Source organism: Colobus angolensis, unplaced genomic scaffold (genome assembly GCF_000951035.1).
Source record: "Colobus angolensis palliatus isolate OR3802 unplaced genomic scaffold, Cang.pa_1.0 Scaffold111, whole genome shotgun sequence".
Taxonomy (NCBI): Eukaryota; Metazoa; Chordata; class Mammalia; order Primates; family Cercopithecidae; genus Colobus; species Colobus angolensis.
The window spans coordinates 7997067-8017985 of NW_012112142.1; the positions used below are offsets into that span (position 1 = coordinate 7997067).

Sequence of the window (20919 nt, forward strand, 5' to 3'; positions counted from 1 at the left end):
AAAAAACCACAAACCAACCCAGACAAAGCAAATCTAAAGTTCTAATGGAAAAATAAGTATTAATAGCCAGGAAAACTGAAAAAGGGGAAGCAGGATGGCGGAAATCCCACAAGCTCTTCCCCCAAACTAAGCATTACTTCACGTTGTGTATATCTGACTATAATGACACTGACAGAAATGGCAAATAATTATAATAGCAATGAAATTAAAAGGAGACCAAGTAACTATATGTATATACTATGCTCATTTTTAAAGCTTTTACAAGTCTTGATTTTCCAATTTAATCAATTACATAGCATTAACATCAAAGTGAACTTAAAAACCTTTTACAATATTAGGCTTAGTGGTTCAGAAATTAATTTCCTTAGAATGGTGATTAAAGTAAAAAATTACAAAAAGTGCCTTAATACTGGAGTTTATTCCAATATGTAATGAACGAATCTGAAACCAAGACTATCCATTTACAAAGACATCATGTCTTTTTTTTACTGTGATAATCAATCTTGATTTTTTTTCTTTTTTTGGTAGACTGCTTCCCTTTGTAGACATCTCAAGTCTTTTCACACCCATCAATATCATTAGGCTTGGACGGGGATAAGAGATCTTGCTCCTCAATGCTATCCTAGACTATTATCTCTCCCTCCTCCCTAAAAAGTTTTACGTCTCAACTATCTAACTGCTTTAGTTAGTAGTGACCACCAGATCACTCCCTTTCATTCTTTGAAGATTTCAGCCCCTCTGTCAACTTGCACACACTCTTTTACAACATTTGACATAGTTCTTGGTGATTTCAATATACTCACAGATGACCCTCCTGTGCTCTCATTTATTAACCCCTCTCCTCAAACAGCTTGTCTTCTACCCTACCACAGCCATTCATTTTTTCTGTTTACATCGTAGACCTTATTATTACCGGTAATTGCAATCCTTCTATAACCTCAACTTCAAATACTCCATTCTCCAACCACCACTCTTTATTTTTCAGTTCACCCTCTACTACAGAACAATCCAACAACCCTGATTCCTCCATTCTCCAAACCTTTCATTATCTCTTGAGTCCACTGTCCCTCAGCTCTTGGTGTTTTTATTTTCCTTCTTACCCAGCTAAAATACCCTTAATCACAATCTTGGTTAAATTAGACTCTTCACCTGCACACAGAGAGCTGAAAATGGGTAGGGAAAAAAAACACAAAGCCTGCTGACTAGTCTCCCTTTAAATTCATCATCTCAAATGGACCTTTATGCCAACCAGCAATCATACCATATGTGTTTCCCTAGCTAAGACCATTTGTACACTAGAAGACAGTCCATAAGAATGTCCCAACAATTTTCCCTTCTGTCTTTAATTTCAGCAATTATTCTCTCCACTGGCTAATTCTTATCAGCATTCAAGCATTCTATTATCTGACCCCATGGTCTCCCATTGTTTTATTTTTCCTTCTTCAAGACTATTTCAAAGAGTTGCTTATACTCAATGTCTCAAATTTCTTGCTACATGCTCTCTGGAATCCATTCTAGGCTCTAGAACCCATCATTTCATCAAAACAACTTGTCTAGCCATCATTGTTCTTCATATGGTTAAAACAAATGCTTACCAGACCTTAATTCACCTGACCAATCAATTGCAACTGACACAAATAAACACTTTTCCTACTAGATAAAAACCCTTTAACTTGGTTTTAGGATACAACACTAATCCGGTTTTCCTACTACTTTCCCGGTCACTCATCTTCACCTCCCAGGCTTCTAAATGTTGAGAGTGCTCTAAGACTTGGTCATTTTTTTCCACATATACTCATTCCCCAAGGTGTTCTATTCTGGTCTCATAGGTTTAAATTCCATTTATATACTGCAAATTTCCAAATTTCTATCTTTAGTCAGGATACCTCTCTTGAACCCTTCCTGCCCATTTAACATCTCTGGAAGGCTTAAGAGGAATCTCCCAAATAAGCTCCTGAAATCCTGACCAAAATTTCAGCAGTCTTGCCCATTTTGTTAGATGGCAACTCCTGTCTTTTTTTTGCTCAGGCCCAAATCCTTGAAGTCAAATTTCTTTTCCACCTAATAACAGTAAATCCCGTTGAAGCTATAAAACATCCAGAATCTGATCTCTTCTCCTGAGTTTGGTGTAAGTTATCATTATCATCTCTTATCAGCATTACTCAAATAGCTTCCTAACAGATCTCTTTGCTTTTACCCTCATCTCTTTCTACTCTAATCCTCAACAGTTCATTCTCAACACAGGAACCGGAGTAAGCCTTTTAAAGAGTAAGCTGGATTATGTCACTTCTCTATTTAAAATCCTGCAATGGCTTCATTCTCAATCTGAGTAAATGCCAAAGTCCTGAAAATAATCAATGAGGCACTGATCAGTCTCTGTTAACTTTGTGATCTCATCTCCAACTACTCTAGCTCTTGTAGTATGGCTCCAGCTACCTTGGCTCTTTGTTGCTCCTAGCACATGACACGCATGTTCTTACTTCAGGATCTTGGCACTTTCTGCCTATAATGCTATTACCCCTAGAGAGTTACATGGCTTACTCCTTCCAATCTTTACTATTTCTCAGTAAGTCTTCTCTAATTACACTACCAAAAAATACACTCAACTGCTTCTTCATCCTTCTTTCTTGCTTTTTCTCCCCAGCTCAACTATATGACACACTATATATTCCATATATAGCTGGTGTATATGCACACATCTATTGTGCATGTGTGTATGTATATTCTGTCCCTCTACAAACACACATACATTTTTCCCCTCCCCAAGTAGAATGTACTCCATCCATCATGAGGGTAGGACTGTTTGTTCATTCCAGTGGCTGAACCTGTGCCTAGCACACATGAGATCAAACATTTCTGTTAAATGAATGAGAATATGAATTTAAATAAATAATTTTCCTGTAGGTTATAACAACTTTAGAAATCTTGCAAGTTACCAATATTTTATAGTGACAGTTGTCCACTAAACTACATACTGGAAAAAAAAAAAAAAAACATTCAAAAGAAGACTAAACCTTCATGTAAAAAATACAGTGTTTTCCCAATAAACAGGTTGACTCTATTCCTCCAAAAACTGGTCCAGGTCTTGTAAAGAGTAGAAGAGGAAGAAATTAGATGACTTAAATTGTCACAAAAAAGCTCTTATTGGGGAAATGACAACTTCCTAGGAAATGAAGATTCTTTAGTAAGCTATTAAAACTGGACCCCATGCATTCTAATTTAAATACTGAATGCCTTTCTACAAATTACTCAGTGAAAGAGTATAATGAATTCCCTTCCAGGGGATAAATCTTTCATCACGAAATTGCTTAAACTTTATTTTGTTAAACTCCTAAAATATTTAATTTTTCAAACTATTTTAAAAACCAAAAGACTGTAAAAGACAATTAAAAAAAAAAACACATGGGGATCTTGCTATGGTGTCCAGGCTGAATGGACTGATCACAGGACAGTACAGACTGGGACTCCTTGGCTCAAGGGATCGTCCTGCGTTAGCCTCCCAAATAGCTGGGACTACAGATGCATGCCACCACCCTGGCTTGATTTTTACAGAAGAATAAAAACATACCAGAAGTGGTTAATAAAACTGATTTATATAAAAATAGTGATAAATTGTAATGCATTTAAGAAAAATGAACATAGATTCTTTGTAGAACTGTTAATTAACTGTGTAAACACTTTTAATTCAATTTCTGTATCAGTTTCAATAACTGGGGCAAGGGGATTCTCTACTTCTTTTTCAATAGAAAAGTAAGGCACAGTAAAGCTTGGAGAAGAAGATTACAGTTAACAGGCTCCTGCAAACAAAGAAGTATTTGAGGATATTTCAGATTCGAAGACAAAAGTGTTCAAAATTGACACTAGAACAATGACCCTCAGTGTCATTCTTCCAGTTGAGAGGAAAAAAAGGAAGTGAGGCATACTTGGAAACATTTACAGTCTAAAGCCAAAATAACTGTAATACTGTGTAAAAGCATTTCGAAGATTGCTGTTAACTAATGATGTTTAGTATCACATGAGATAATCTAACCCATGCTTATGGTAGTTTATTAGTCTTATAAAACACGTATAAGTTAGGAGAGGTACATGGCTCTGATTTCAAAGAGTTTTAAGTTTAAGGCATTTAGAAGGAACTCTAACTTAATATTGTTTTCTCCCTCTCCCTCCCAATTGTTAAATGCTTTTCCAAACAAACAAAAAAACTCCCTTTTTAAAAATAGGGGAGAACTAAGGTTTTAAAAAGCTCACAAACCCCAAACAGCTTTTGGTTCAAATACAGGTTCTGAGCCTTTGGTTACATTAACAAAGCATTATTGTCAGGTGGCTGGTATACAATGAATAGTCTCAGAATATGGGACAACCTACTGCAACATAAAATGCCACTATCATAAATGACTAGTTAGTAGTTCTGTTGGGAAAGAGCAAAAAAAAATAAAACATGTTATTTGGACAGTTCTTCCTCTTAGATATTTTTACCATCAAAAAAGAGAAAATAAACTGATGTAGTTAATGGGAGGTGGGAATTCGGCTTTGGCTGTCATTCATTCACATTACGCATTAAATGTCTACAATGTACGAACCCCTGAAGAGATAATAAAGGTATTCTGAGTAAAGACATCAACCTCGATCTCAATGAGTATTAGATACAATAAAGGGAAAAATGGATAAGGGGAGAAAGTGCCGAGTAGTATAAAAGCGTACCAAAAAAACTATAGGATTTCTACTGGGAAACTACTTGGGACAACCCCAGTCATAGCTGCGTACACGCTGTTCTGAGAAAAGCAGAGCGACATGGGGGCATCATTTCTATAAAACCTAGGAGTGAACAGGGAGTATTCGACTTCATGGCGGCAAGATGCCATGACTCATTCCACTCACCAAAACGTGGAAGCCACGACTTCCCACAACCAAATATGCACATGTGACAATATATCCATTTTAGGGTGCTGGAAGAGTGTGGGGGTAATAGAGGGTGCTGTGGGTAGAGAGGGTGCTCTAAGTTCTAAAGGTGACTTCCCCTCCAGCAGGTTTAGCTTCAGGGCCGAAGTGGGGTAAAGGGGGAGTGGAGACTACGGCATCTAGGTCCATTCTCGAAGTCCCTGGCGGGCGTGGCAGGCAACAGCGGCGACAGCCGGGTCGGCTGGAGGGGAAGACTGAGGCACCCCTAAGGTCTCGGCGTCGCCCGCGCTCCGGCAGTTTCAGCTGTCCCGCAGGAGCTGCCACGCGCTGCTGCTGTCTCCGCCACCTAAGGCCTAACCAAAGGCTCTCGGAGAACGTCCCTACAGTCTTTGCAACCTGACAGATGGTAGCTAACAGTCAAACCTCTCTGGGCTATTCACTTACCTGGGGACAACGATCCCCTTCCGGAGGGGAGCACACAGACCAAATCTGCTCTTGCCTTCACTTCTCAGCCGCACAGCGTGTTCTCACGGCCACCGGCCAAAATGGCGGGGCCCAGCCGCCGCTCGCGCAAGCCATAGGACGTAGTGCGCGCGCGCGACATAGAGCGTGAGGCGGCACCCGGGAGGTAGGTAGGGAGAGATGACGTCATTGTGCTGCGACCTTGTTCAACGCGGTTGGCGAAGCCAGGCTGTCCGAGGAAGCCTAGTGGGAGTGGCACGAGCTGCTGGGGGTCCTGAGAACCTGAGTTTCGGCAAGCAGCCGGGTCTGGAAACTGTGAGTTTGTGGGCTTTTTTTCCGACGTCAAGCGTGGTCCTAGCGTAAACAGATGCATTCTCCTCCCCGGTTTCAATTTTTTTTTATGTTCGCGCTTTCCTCAAGGCCCCTGGGTCATGAGTGGCGCCTTAGTTATTCTAGCACGCTAGAGGTGTCAATAGGACCAACAGAGTATGGTCCCGACACCGCTTGCTGTTGCGCGCTCTCCTAGGCCTCAACTCCCTCTCATCTGTGTGGTCAGTTCAAGGCCAGGAATCCAATCTTTTCCGAGCTCCGTATTTTATCCACTTGGTGGCGTCCAGTCCCAAGTCCGGCAGTTGAATTCTGCCCTAAAGCTGGGCTTTCTTTCTTTCTTTTTTTAGATGAGAGGACATTCAGTTAGTAATGATCATTGCAGGTTAAATAGTCTTGCCCTAGATGTCACCTAATTTGCAGGCAAGTGACAAATAACTAGTTCATGACTGAACCTATTCACCTATTTATTCATTCAGTAAATTACTTATTGAGCGTTTAAGCCTCAGGCCTTGTCAACGTTTACAGTCCATTGTCTCTGCTGTTATTTAGTATCAAATGCTTGTTTGCCGATTAGAGAACAACTTCGGATACAATGGGAGGTGTCAGAAATATTGCACCTATTTTGAATAGCGTATATAACAATGTTCAGTAGCAGTGACTGTGCTACCAAAGCAGTTTTACATATTGTTCGCGATCCGATATTGAAGTGTTTTTTCACGTATGAATGGATTTAGGAAAATTAACAAAAGATGTGAAAGATGAGGTCATCCGTTTTAGAATGGGCCAGTTATTCACTTCAAAATCTTGAAGCCATTTTCTTCACCTTATCTTCTATGGTAAGAGCATATGTAAGTGAACTTTTAACATTTTTTCTTTTCTTTTTTTTTTTTTTTAGGACAGAGTCTTGCTCTGTTACCCAGGCTGGAGTGCAGTGGCACGATCTGGGCTCACTGCAACCCTTGCCCCCCAGCTCAGGTGATCCTCCTGCCTCAGCCCCTCTGGGACTACAGGTGTGTGCCGCCACACCAGGCTGATATTTTGGAACTTTTTTAGAGACAGGGTTTCACCATATTGCCCAGGCTGGTCTCGAACTCCTGGGCTCAAGCAATCCACCTGCCTTGGCCTCCCAACCTACTGGGATTACAGGTGTGAGCCACCAGGCTGGGCCTTAAATAAAACTTTGACAGTTAAGAGGGCAGGTATGACTGTTCTCTGCATCACTCAATGAATATTTAAAATGAGGATCTTAGGGGGGCGATGGGATCACATCTGTAATCCCAGCTACTTGGGAGGCTGAGATGGGAGGATCGCTTGAAGCAAGGTGTTCAAGACCAGCCTGGGTAACATAGCTAGATCCTGTCTCTAAAAAAAGGAAATTAAGTAAATAAAATGAGGATCTATATTTATATATTCCTAGAATAAGAGTATTTCAGTCTGACTTTTCTAGGGCTAAAAGTCATTTGAATTTTCAGTCATAGAAGTATAGAACTGCATAGCATTGTAGAATTAAAAATCATCAAGTGAACCTATTTGACAGAAAAGGAAATAAAACCCAGACCTACTCAAAGTCTAGGCTAATTAAAGGAGATACTGAAGCCAAAACTTTGATTCTGTGCTATTTTGACTACTGTAACTCCCTGTTTTGCATGTCTGGTCATATGAAACAAAACCTGAATTCCTAAGATTTTTATTTATTTAAAAATAGAGGTGGGGTCTTGCCATGTTGCCCAGGCTGGTCTTGAACTCCTGGGCTCACATGATCCTCCTGTCTCAGCCTCCCAAAGTGTTGGGATTACAGGTGTGAGCCACCATGCCCAGCCCCTGAGATTTAAATTACAGTAATTTAATTATATTAACTGCATTCTTCAGAATAAATGATTAATATCAGGGTATATGAGTTTCATTAAGTTTTTGTATTTTTTTTTTTTTTTTGAGACAGAGTCTGGCTCTGTCGCCCAGGCTGGAGTGCAGTGGCGGGATCTCAGCTCACTGCAAGCTCTGCCTCCCGGGTTTACGCCATTCTCCTGTTTTTTTTTTTTTTGAGACGGAGTCTCGCTCTGTCGCCCAGGCTGGAGTGCAGTGGCGGGATCTCAGCTCACTGCAAGCTCTGCCTCCCGGGTTTACGCCATTCTCCTGCCTCAGCCTCCGGAGTAGCTGGGACTACAGGCGCCCGCCACCTTGTCCGGCTAGTTTTTTGTATTTTTTTAGTAGAGACGGGGTTTCACCGTGTTAGCCAGGATGGTCTCGATCTCCTGACCTTGTGATCCGCCCGTCTCGGCCTCCCAAAGTGCTGGGATTACAGGCTTGAGCCACCGTGCCCGGCCCATTAAGTTTTTATTGGTAAAAACCTTTATGTAGAAAGATGCCCAATTCCTGATATAATGTGTGCATTCTTTTTTTCTACATAGAATATTTTAAAAATGACCACACCAAACAAGACACCTCCTGGTGCTGACCCTAAGCAGTTGGAGAGGACTGGAACAGTACGGGAAATTGGGTCACAAGCTGTTTGGTCACTCTCATCTTGCAAACCAGGTAAAAACAAAAAAGCTGTTGGAAACAGTCACTTGCAGTTTCCTTGTAGAATCCTCTCCCCTTATCCCAGGGGATACATTCCAGGACTCCCAGTGGATGCCTAAAACCATGGATAGTACTGAACCCTTTCTATATTAATACTATGTTTTTTCCTATACATAAATATCTGTGATAAAGTGTAATTTATAAATTAGGCACAGTAAGAGATTAACAATAATAGCTAATAATAAAATAGAACAGTTATAACAAGAGAAGTAATAAAGTAATAAAAGTTTTGTGTAAGTGGTCTCTCTCGCTCTCAAAATATTGTATTGTATTGTACCCTTCCTCCTGTAATGAGGTGAGAGATAAAATATAAAATGTCTATGTGATGGGAGCGAGCAAGGCGAATAATATAGGTGTTGTGATGTAGCGTTAGGCTACTATTAACCTTCTGACAATACTTCAGAAGGAGGAGCATCTGCTTCTGATGATTCTGGATCATCAAGCCATGATGATACTGAATTGGATGTCAGGAGCAGATGATGTTGATGACGAATGGTCAGGTAGTATATACAGTGTGGATATGCTGGACAAAGTGGTAGATATGCTGGACAAAGGGGTGGATATGCTGGACAAAGTGATGATTTATGTCTTAGGTGGGATGGAGCAGGATGGTGAGAAATTTCTTCACACTACTCAGTGCACAGTTTAAAACTTACCAATTATTTCTTTCTTTTTTTTTAAATGGGCCTTTTTTTTTTTTTTTTTTTTTTGAGATGGAGTCTGGCTCTTCTGGCTCTTCTGGCTCTGTCGCCCAGGCTGGGGTGCAGTGGCCAGATCTCAGCTCACTGCAAGCTCCGCCTCCTGGGTTTACGCCATTCTCCTGCCTCAGCCTCCTGAGTAGCTGGAACTACAGGCGTCCGCCACCTCGCCCGGCTAGTTTTTTGTATTTTTTAGTAGAGACGGGGTTTCACTGTGTTAGCCAGGATGGTCTCGATCTTCTGACCTCGTGATCTGCCCGTCTCGGCCTCCCAAAGTGCTGGGATTACAGGCTTGAGCCACCGCGCCCGGCCACCAATTATTTATTTCTGGAATTTTCCTTTTAATGTTTTGAACCGTGATTGCCCAAGGGTAACTGAAACTGCGGAAAGTGAAACTGCAGATAAAGATACTACAGTACACTGGTCTGATTTTAATATTCCTTTTGTTTAGATGCTTTATTTTAATTCTGATGCACTGGATTTTTTTTTTTTTATCTTATATCTCTGTCCAATTTCTTTACTAATCCCTTGTTAGATTTAACTACGTATGTCATAAGGTCTCTTCTTTTCCTCCTCTCTCTCTGCTATGATTCAGTTGTTATTTAGTGTTTTTTTTTTTTGCCATTTCTCTCAATTGGATCAGTGAGTGATAGCATATGTCAGCATACTTTCCTTTTAGTCTTCATTGGGATAGAATTCTTGGGTGGCCGTCCTTTTCTCTCAAAAATTTATGAATTCTATTTCACTATCTTCTTTTGGCATATTGTGGGTAGAAAGGCCTATGCCTACCTCTCTTTTTTTTCCCTAAGTAACTTGTTTTTTCTGGAAGCATCTAAGGTTTTTCTCTTTATTGTTGAGTTCATGGCATTTGCCAGGATATCTTTTCTCACCCTTGTAACCCATAATTTGATAGGCAGTTTTCATCTGCAGACTCAAGCTTGGAGAAATTTCTTTAGCTTGAGGAACTTTATAATATTATTAGTTTAGTAGTCATCTTTCTTTCAGAAACTTTTATTATTTACACATTATGACTGCTGTATCCATCCTCTCAACCAGGCCTCTTCTGTTTCCCCTCAAGATTCCCTTTTCTCTCTTTTTATGAGTACTTTATTGAGGTATAATTTACATACTGTAAAACTTGTCCTTTTTAGGTGTACAGTTCTATGAATTTTACAGACATGTACAGTCATATAAGCAGCATTATAGTCAAATATGTAACGTTGCCGTCATCCCACAAAATTCCCTCATGTCTCTTTATGGTCAGTCTTCTGGGCCTTTCCAAGCCCCTGACAGCTCTAATCTGTTTTGGGTCCCTTTGGTTTCAGCTTTCCCAGAATGCTAATATAAATGTAATCATATTGTATGTAGCTTATTGGTTCTAGCATCTTTCATTTAATATAATTCACTTGTGAGTTTTGCTGTTGCACGTATCTGTAGTTTGTTCCTTTTTATTGTTGATTACTGTTCTACCATATGGGTGTACCCGTTTGTTCATCCATTCACCAGATTTGTAGTAGGTAGCTTTCAGAATGGTCCCCAGTTTTCTTGCCTTCTGTTATTCATGCCCTTCTGTGGACCCCTTCCAGATTGTATCAGGATTGGTCTCTGGGACCAGTAGAATAAGGCAAAACTGATGGTATATGACTTTTGAGACTAGATTGTAAAAGACATTGTGTCTATTATTTCTTCAATTATTTCTTTTGCCCTATTCCTTCTCTATTAGAATCTGGGAATCTAATTATACTTGTGCTAGACCATTTGGTATTATCCCACAGCTTTTGGGTACTCCATTGGCCTGTTTTCAAATCTGCTGCATTTGTCTTTGGCTTTATTGAATATACTGATAATTCTGCCTAAGAAATTTTTCATCTGTGATATTTTTTATTTGTAGCTCTTCCATTTGACTTTTAGAGTTTTCATTTCTATTGAAATTCCTGTCTGTTAACACAGTTCATCTACCTTTCTAGTTTTTTTTTTTTTTTTTAAACCTCTTAGTCATAGTTATCGTTATTTAAGATTCTCATCTGGTAGTTCCAACAACTGGGTCATCTCTAGATCTGTTTCTATTTATGATAATTCTGTTTTTCTTTTTGTTTGTCATTTTTTTATGTGCAGATTAGTAGATACTGAGATAAATAGTATTTACACCTTGAAATGGATGCCTTTTTTCTATCATTTGTCCTTTATTGTGGTATTTGCATTAGTTAGGAATTGAGCTGAGTTTGAGTTTTGTTTTGCTGTGGTTACCTTCAGTGTCTCACAGGCTTCAAATTCCTCTAAAGATGCCCTGTACTTATTGTGGGACCATTGTGCCAGAGACATTTTCTTATTTTTCTGTGTAGTAGTTCCACTCCAGTTTTCCTGTGCTCTGGCGCACACTTGTGCTACAGAGGGTGCCTCTCGCCATGCTCTTGCCCTACCTACAGCTGTAGAATACTGTGTTTTGTTACTCAGTTCAGGGTATGAGAGGCAGGGTGGTTCTCTGTTTTTCTAGTGCAGCAGCAGTCTTACATAGGCCCTATGTGCCTGGCCTCAGCAATTTGGCCCCTCCTATTCATGACAGCCTTGTATCTGTGGCTGGTCTTTTGTGGAAGAGAGTTTTCTGCCTCACTTTGAGAAAGGACTGTTGTTTGCCCCTCTCTCAGGTGTAGAGGGTTGTTTTATTTTACTCATCTTTCAGCAAGGATGGATGTTTATTTGTGTCCTGGTGTCAACAGGGTTGATTCTCCTCCTACAGCAGCTTAAGTCCTTTGTTCTGTGGGAGAGAAGGGTTTGGAAGGAGGGTAAAACTTTTTACTTTCCTTCAGTGGTGGTCAGTCGCCTCCTCTATACCTGTACCACTGACTTAGGCTCTTTAGTCTCTTGCCCTCTCTCAATCTTTATGTGTAAAGTGAGCACCCTTGCAAAAGAGTCTGAGAGTCAGTGTGAATTCACCTTGTGTTTGGGGCTGTCAGTGTTGCTGTATTGTTATGCTGGCCTGCATTTGGTCTTTGTCAAGTGATGAAAGTTATACTTGATTTCTTCTTATGTGTTTATTTGGTCTCTGTTCCTTCCTCCTATGCTCTACCACAGTTGGGACAATCTGTAATCTTTTTTCTCCTGGGAATGGGGGCTGCCCCATTCTTGGATTTCAGGCTGTCTTGTAGGAGTTTGTAGTTTATCCAGCTTTTTCTTGTTGTTTGGAGAGAACTGATTTTTTTAAATTTAAATTTTAAGCTTAAGTTCTGGGGTACATGTATAGGATGTACGGATTTGTGACATAAGTAAATGTGTCCCATGGTGGTTTGCTGCACCTATCAACTTATCACCTAGGTATTAAGCCCAGCATACATTAGCTATTTTTCCTAATGCTTTCCCTCCCCCAGCCCCATCCTGACAGGCTCTAGTGCATGATGTTCCCCTCCCTGTGTCCATGTGTTCTCATTGTTTAGCTCTCACTTATAAGGGAGAACATGTGATGTTTGGTTTTCTGTTCCTGTGTTAGTTTGCTGAGGATAATGGCTTCCAGCTTCATCCATGTCCCTGCAAAGGACATTATCTCATTCCTTTTTTGGCTGGATAGTACTCCATGTGTTTACACTGTTGGTGGGAATGTAAATTGGTTCAGCCATTGTGGAAGACAGTGTGGCAAGTCCTCAAAGATGTAGAACCAGAAATACCATTTGACTCAGCAATCCCATTACTGGTATATATCCAAAAGAATATAAATTATTCTGTTACAAAGGTACATGCGCATGTATGTTCATTGCAGTACTATTCACAATAGCAAAGATGTGGAATCAACTCAAATGCTCAAAAGACTGAATAAAGAAAATGTGGCACATATACACTATGGAATACTGTAGGGTGATTTTCCCCTTCCCCCATTTTTTAGAAGCTTTTCCAGCTTCCTTTTAGGTTGCTTTGGAACTCCTTAATATCCATTATCATATCAAATATTCCTATAAATATGCTTAAATTGAACATCTTTCACTGTTTGATCTAATAGTATAACTAGACTGGGGCTATATTGTGTCAGTAATGAGATACGAATCAGTGCTAGTTGAACTCCTTTGGTAAAGTTTACCTTCTTTGGTAAACTAGCACTGATTCGTACCTCATTACTAACACAATATGGCACCAGTCACTGGTTTGAAGAGAGCAACACATGTCACCAGTTCCCTGAAGATGCCCCACTGCTTTGACATCTTGGAGGTGCAGAAGAGATAGTTATTGCTGCTACAGGAGTGGCAGGATCACTTAAAAATGTGTTGAGTATGAAATTCATGAAGTTCATTAGTGCAATGTCATATGTCTTCACGTAATTTTGAGCTTTGAGTCCATCAGTGAAATATCATATGATTAGCACTTTACATATTAAGAATGACTACTCTTTATAAACAGGAAGCTGCATGAGAAAGTGATTGCTCGATCTTTGCTTCTCTAGGGTCAGATATTTTTCAGTTTAAGTCAGCAGATGGTGCTGAGATTTGTAACTCAAATTTGTTAGAGATTGAAAGACAAAAAAGACACAATCCCTTACTGTCAAGGACTTCACAATTTAGTGGAGGAAGTATAGCTTTAAACTATTACTACACAATGTAATAATTAATAACTTTGATTTAGTGCTTGCTGAGTGATAGGTTCTGTTTTAAGAACTTTACATGCATAAAATAACCAATTATCTCAGTAAAGTTTTCAAAAGTTATATGAAGTTGTACTATTTCTTTTCTTTTTTTTTTTTTTTGAGATGGAGTCTCGCTCTGTCACCCAGGCTGGAGTACAGTGGCATGATGTCGGCTCACTGCAAGCTCCACCTCCTGGGTTCACGCCATTCTCCGCCTTAGCGTCCCAAGTAGCTGGGACTGCAGGTGCCTGCCACCCCCCTGTCGCTCATTTTTCATATTTTTAGTAGAGACGGGGTTTCACTGTGTTAGCCAGGATGATCTCTTGACCTTGTGATCCACCCACCTTGGCCTCCCAAAGTGCTGGGATTACAGGCATGAGCCACTGCACCCAGCGAAGTTGTACTATTTTTTTTACCATTTTCCAAATGAGGAAACTCTAGTACAGAAAGATTAAGTAGTTTGACAAAGATCACATGATAAGCAGGAAATTCTGGAATTCAAGACAGACTCCACTACATAATACTGCTTTTCACTAAGTATGGGCTCAGTGTAGAAGTAGCCCAAATAAGAAAGTGATTTACTTTGCTTGAAAGGATCATGGAAGTCTTCATGGAGATGATGCTTATTCTGTATGATGAAGCAAGAATAGGATTTCACTAAGGAGATAAAAGCAAGCGAAATGGGACAGTTAGCCCTCTGTATCTGTAGGTTCTAATTTCGTGGATTCAACTAACTGAAGATTGAAAATAGCTGGAAAAAACCCACAAAAAATAACAATACAACAACAAAAATAACACAAATAGAAAAACAACACAGTACAACTTTCTACATATTTACATTATATTAGGTATTATAAGTAATCTAGAGATGATTTAAAGTATACAAGAGGAGCCATTTTAAATAAGGGACTTGTGCATCAATGGATTTTGTTAACCACAGAACTCCTGGTACCAATCCTTGTTGGATGCCAAGAAATGATAGTATGTGCAGAGGTATACAGCTTAAACAAAACATGGCTTATTCAATGAATTTCTTTTATTAAATGAGACTGGAACATAGGGGAATGGCATATGTGAAGCTATATAGTCAGGTAGATGCCTGATTATAGAGGGCTTTATTAAACAGTTCATACTTTACTGTATAGATAACATGAACAGTTGAAAAGGTAAGTAACGGAGTAAAACAATCAGTGTTTGTTCATATTTGAGAAGTGTGGAGGATAGATTGAAGTGAGGCAAGATTAGAGGTAAAAAGGAAATCAGGAGACATGCTATAAAAGCAGATAGGAAGTGATATAAATGAGAATTTTAAGAAATTTTCAAAATGTTAACATCAGCCTTTGGGAGATATAAATTTACTTGCCTGCTACAAGATGGTAGTTGGCACATGGCTTTCCAGAAATCTTTTTGTATCTTTGGAAATAATAGTTCAATATTTCATTCTGATTAAAGTTGGAATGTGTTTAGTAGATTCAGCTTAGTTGAACACACACCACAAAACAATCTTACAATTCAGCACAGTTGTTAAGTCTCTGCTTAAGAGACTAGAAAAACAAAAGAACAAATTTGTGTTATGACTGCTGCCACGTAATAGGGTCTTTTAAAATAATTTAATCATTTCATAAGCACCAAATTCATCCAATGTTAAAAAACAAATTTAGGGGAAAAATAGGTACATCTGCTATGCTTAACTATATTTGATACAAATAAGGGATTCAGTATGGCTGTATTTTGTGAACATCTTACAGGACTTATATGCTATTTGTTCCCTGGTTTTTATGAAGACATTGAGTTAATTTTAAGAAAGATAATGGGATGTTGTAAGTTCTGTTTTTCTTAAAATAAAAACTCACTAAATTTTTACTGAAGTTCATGCTATAACGGACAATTATGGGCCTTTGAGTTAAAGGATTTCTGAGTTGAACAGTGATATTTGCTTTGCGGAAACTAAGACAGCAGTATAATAGAAAATACCTTTTAAGTGGGAGGCTACATTAGATTGTGGGATTATGGGAGGCCTCTTTTATAAGTGAAATTTGCACAGAGACATGAATGTTAAGAAGAATTTATTGTGCAAAGATTTCAGAGAAGAACTTTCTTGACAGCAGGAAGTTAGTTCAAAGGCTCAAAGTTAGTTGATTTGGCATTTTAGAGGTTCAGAAAGAAGGCTATAGGGGTTGGAGAGTAGTGAGTAAGGAGGAGAAATGGTAGATTAGATTGGAAGTGTAGTTAGACATAGGCCAGATTATATGAACTCTTGTAGGCCCTGAAAAAGAGTATTGATATTAAGTACAAAGGGAAACCACTGGAGGTGTTAAGCAGGAGAGGAAGATGATCTGATACAGAATTTTTAAAAAGTCACTGTGTCCACTATGGATAACGTTGGTAGTGGCATAATGGTGGAGACCAATGGAGGAAATGATATTATAGTAATTTATGTTAGAGATGATGTTTATTTGGACTAGACTTAAATGGAAAGAAATGATGGCTTTGGGATATATTTTTAGAGGTGGAATAGTTATGATTCATTGGAGGAAACCTTCAGAGTGACCTTCCTGGCAGAACAACTCATACTGTTTCCTGAGTTGAAAAAGAAGGAGGGAGAGGAGAGAGTAAATAGATACTGGATCAAAAAATAAATAATTTGATTTATATATGTTAATTTTGAGATGCCTAATTATTTTTCTAGTTGAAGTGTTCAGTAGGCAATTGACTGTAGAAGCTGGGAACTCTGCTTAAAGTTCTGGGAGATATAAATTTGAAGGTCATCAGTGTGCCGATGATATTCTAAGGGAACTGGACTAACTCACCAAGGGAGCGAATTTAGAGGAAAGAATAAAGCTTTGGGACACTTCAAGATAAAGAGATCTGGCAGAATAGTGGAAGAGGTGTCAACAAGGGATACCAAGAAGTGGCTAGTGAACTAGGAGGAAAACCAGGAGAGTGGGAAATCATGGATAGAAGTCAGGAGGAAACAAGTGTTTCAGGAAGTTAGTTAATTCTTCATCTCTCTTTTATTTTTATTCTTTGAGATGGAATCTCCCTCTGTCGCCCAGGCTGGAGTGCAGTGGTGTGGTCTCTGCTCACTGCAACCTCCACCTCCAAGGTTCAAGTGATTCTCCTGCCTTAGCCTCCCAGGTAGCTAAAATTACAGGTGTGCACCACCACACCCAGCTAATTTTTTATATTTTTAGTGGAGACAGGGTTTCACCATGTTGGCCAGGCTGGTCTCAAACTCTTGACCTCAAGTGATCTGCCCGCCTCAGCCTCCCAAAATGCTAGGATTATAGGCATGAACCATTGCGCCTGGCCTCATCTCTTTATTGTTGCGCTAATACCTCATATTATAATTTATCTGCTTAAATCTATCAGTGCTGTCCATTAGAACTTAGTGCACCATGCAATGAGGTAACCACTAGCTACATGAAACTATTGAACATGTCAAATGTTACTACTGTTACTGAGGAACCAAATTTTTAATTTTACTTAGTTTAAATGTATATAGCCACTGTGTAGGTCTAATGCAGGATATAGATGAACTTCTCTACAGAGACCATTTGTTATCTATCTTTAGGTCTTCAGAGTTAAGACATTTACCTCAGTTAAAATAGCCCCCTAGCAGAGGAGGTTGAAGCTGCAGTGAGCTGTGATCGTATTACTGTACTCCAGCCAGGACAACAGAGCGAGACCCTGTCTCAAAAAAAAAAAAAAAAGCCCCCTAGCGAATGTGAAAGTAGTTGTGTTAATAGATATGCTTGAAAGGAAAGTGACCGTTTGATTCATAAAGGCAGTCTAAGCTGGGCTGCTCAAATATATCTCTACTGGTGTTGTATTAGTGCTCTCACTGCACTAATGCTGCTTGGCAAACAACCCTGGTCTCTCAGTGGCATGATCAACCGAATTTACTTTGTGCTTTGGTGATGGCTTGGCTTTAGGCTGTGAGTTAGGTTCAGATCTGCTCCATTTGTCCAGGCATATTCTCTTAGTGGAGTGCAGAGCATTCAGAAGACCAGGCCAGACTTTGCAAGCACATTTACAACGTCTGCTTGTGTCACAGTGTATTGTAAGTCATAATTTAGCCCCAATATTGACTGGAGTGCAGAATCATATCCCTCCCATGAAGAGTGGGGAGAGAAGCATTAATATTTACCAAACAATAACAGTAACCGTAGATGAATACTGATTTTTCTTTTCTTTAGGGCAGTTGTTCTCACCAGGGGATGCTTGGGATGCTTTTACCCTCCAGGGTACAAAGTCTGGAGATATTTTTGATTGTTGTGATTACTGGGGACATAAGGGTGGGGGGAGTTGGGGAGTTGGGGGAGTGTTTCTATTGGCATCTAGTGGGTAGAGCCCAGGGATACAGCTAAATACCTTTCAGTGCACAGGACACCCCCTGTACCAAACAAAGAATTATTCAGTCCAAAATATCAGTAGTGCCATGATTGAGAAACCTTGCCTTCGAAGAGTAATTCTAACATTTTGGCATGCATCAGAATCACCTAGAGGATTTATTAAGACATAAACTCTCAAAAGGGCTGAGCTCTCAAAGTTTCTGATATGTATCTAGAATTCCTTACAAGTTCCCAGGTGATAATGATGCTGTTGGTCTAGGAATGACACTGTATGAACCACTGCATTAGAGAACCAGTACATCATATAAAAGTTTTTTTTTCTGTGTAATATTGTTATTTGTGTGGATTTTCCTGATACCTGTTAAAGTAGTTATCATTGATATGTCTTTGTTTTAGTTCTTTTGTTTAAATTAAAACAATTCAGGGCCGAACGCGATGGCTCATGCCTGTAATCCCAACACTTTGGGAGACTGAGGCGGGTGGATCACTTGAGGTCAGAAGTTTGAGACCAGCCTGGCCAACATGGTGAAACCCCATCTGCACTAAAAATATAAAAATTAGCTGGGTGTGTTGGCCGGTGCCTGTAAGCCCAGCTACTCTGGGGGAGGCTGAGCAAGTCTTCACTCTTGCGACCTTCATATTTTAGACTTTTATTTTTTGAAGCTCTGCCCACTTACAAAGGTGAGCTTTAGCTACCTGCAACAGTCACTTCTGGGAATTGCTTGAACCCAGGAGATGGAGGTTGCAGTGAGCCGAGATCGTGCCACTGCCCTGCAGTCTGGGTGACAGAGCTAGACTCCATCTTAAAAAAAAAAAAGAAAAAAGGAATTCAGATGCAATACTGAGTGGGAAGCTTTGGAAAAGAGATTGAGACATGGCATTGGCACATAAGCAGATGTTTGTAAGAGGTTCTGTTTGTAAGGCGTATCGAGGAAGCAAAAGTTGGTGATCATACTTAGTATTTCAGGCATAAAGATTTAGACTAATCAGTACTTGAAGATATTAGACCTGCTTAGTTGTACTATGATACTTTCTAAGCAGTAACTTAGAGACAAATTTTAAATGATCAGTTTTGAATTATAGGACATTGCTTATCCTGAATAAATTATTCAGATTTTTGTTTAATGTTTTTAGCATTTAAAGAACAAATACTGTTTTATGAACCTTTTTGAGCACATGCATAATAAAGTTGTGAAATGAAGGAGGAAAAAAACCTGGCTGAGGTAGCTAAAATAAAATCAGTGGGGAAAAAAAAAAACATTTTAATCAATAGAACATTAAACTGTGGAGCTTTTAAGGAAGAATTGTGATTTAGTTGTCGTTTATTAGGGAACTCATAAACCAATACTAAAAAGAAAGAGAGTTAAGATCTATAACTCTTTATATTGGAGGTAAAAGTGTTTTTTTTTTTTTTGTCGGGTTCTCGCACTGTTGCCCAGGCTAGAGTGCAGTGGTACAGTCATGGCTCACTACAGCCTTGAACTCCAGGACTCAAGTGATCCCCTTGCCTCAGTCACATGAGTACCATCACACCTGGCTAAGTTTTTTATTTTTTGTATAGACAGTGTTTCACTATGTTGCACAGGCTGGCAAAACAGCTTTTTATCTTGTAACTTGCATAACTCAATATTCTGGATTAGCTTTAGCAATATTGTATAAAGAACGAAGCATGATTTGAAGCATCACTGTCCAATAGAACATGTAATGTGAAATATATATACAAGTTTCATGTGGAATTTTATAGTAGCTACATTTATAAGGGCTAAAAAATAAGTGAAATTAATTGTAATAATATTTTTTAATCTAGTATAACTGAAATATTGTTACTAATGACGTATTTTACATTTTGTCCTAATCTTCAAACCAGTGTGTATGTTACAGTTATAGCACATCTCAATTTGGATTTGCTATATTTCAAATAGCCACATGTGGCTAGTGGCTACCATATTGGACAGTGCATATTTAAGAGTTATGGAACAAGTAATAGCCCAATTTTTACATTTTATGGACGTATATGGCCCAGGATGGCTTTGAATGTGGACCAAATTAGTAAACTTTCATAAAACATTATGAATTCTTTTTTTTTTTTTTTAGTTAATCTGCTATTGTTAATGTTAGTGTATTTTATGTGTGGCCCAAGAGAGTTCTTCTTCCAGTGTGGCCCAGGGAAGCCAAAAGATTAGACACCCCTGGTCTATGTGATCTGGCTCCTTTCATATGTCTGGCTCATTTCCTGCTTCACACCAGTGTATAGCCTTAGCTCTTGAAGGACCCACTGTTGTTTTCCATATATGCCATTTTTCTTGATTTTTGACATTACATGCTTATCTCTCTGCTGAATGCCCTTGAATCTTACCATTCTACCTCTTTATCTAGCTAACTAGTACTTTGAAATTCAATGCAAAACTCATTTTCTCTGGATAAACTTCTTTTATCCACTAGTATGCGCAATAAAGGCAGCAGATGCAAAGTTAAGATACACATCCATTCATGTTTGGATTACGTGGAACAGACATAGTGTTAATATCCATAATAGTGACTGAGTGTGGTGGCACATGCCTGTGGTCCCAGCTACCCAGATGACTGAGGTGGGAGGATTGCGTAAACCCAGCAGGTCATGGCTGCAGTGAGTTTTGATGGTGCTACTGCATTCCAGCCTGTGTATCAGAGCAAGACCCTATCTCAAAAAGAAAAAAGACAAGATCTGTAATAGTAAAAAGTGTTGTGAATAATTAAAAGACCAAGGTTTATTGAAGATATAGGAGGATATGAATAAGCATGAAAATATAAATATTAATAAATGTGAAATACAATTTTTTTATCTCTCAGGTGAGTAAATATTTAAAAGATTAACTGCGGGGGGGAGGGGGGAGGGATTGCTTTGGGAGTTATACCTGATATAAATGACGAATTGATGGGTGCTGACGAGTTGATGGGTGCAGCACACCAACATGGCACAAGTATACATATGTAACAAACCTGCACGTTA

General features: G+C 39.2%; 2 protein-coding genes across 7 annotated transcripts in view; one reads left to right on the forward strand and one right to left on the reverse strand.

Moving 5' to 3' along the window:
* The window catches only part of ABCE1 (ATP-binding cassette, sub-family E (OABP), member 1), a 32032-nt gene extending 25833 nt beyond the window's left edge, over window positions 1-6199 (reverse strand). For both annotated transcript variants that reach the window (XM_011957031.1, XM_011957038.1), the window contains exons 1-2: window positions 5625-6199; window positions 5344-5590 (exon numbers count right to left, since the gene is read on the reverse strand). The gene's annotated coding sequence lies outside the window, so the exon portion shown is untranslated. The remainder of the gene's footprint in view (window positions 1-5343; window positions 5591-5624) is intronic.
* ANAPC10 (anaphase promoting complex subunit 10) overlaps window positions 5550-20919 on the forward strand; it is a 147355-nt gene continuing 131985 nt past the window's right edge. For 2 of the 5 annotated variants that reach the window (XM_011957021.1, XM_011957012.1), the window contains exons 1-3: window positions 5550-5589; window positions 5624-5665; window positions 8100-8226. In XM_011957021.1, coding sequence (XP_011812411.1) covers window positions 8112-8226 — 115 coding nt within the window. In that variant the 5' untranslated portion in view covers window positions 5550-5589; window positions 5624-5665; window positions 8100-8111. Of the gene's footprint in view, window positions 5590-5623; window positions 5677-6038; window positions 6112-6401; window positions 6540-8099; window positions 8227-20919 lie in introns of those variants that run through there. The other 3 variants (XM_011956997.1, XM_011957005.1, XM_011956992.1) reach the window with 3 other exon arrangements.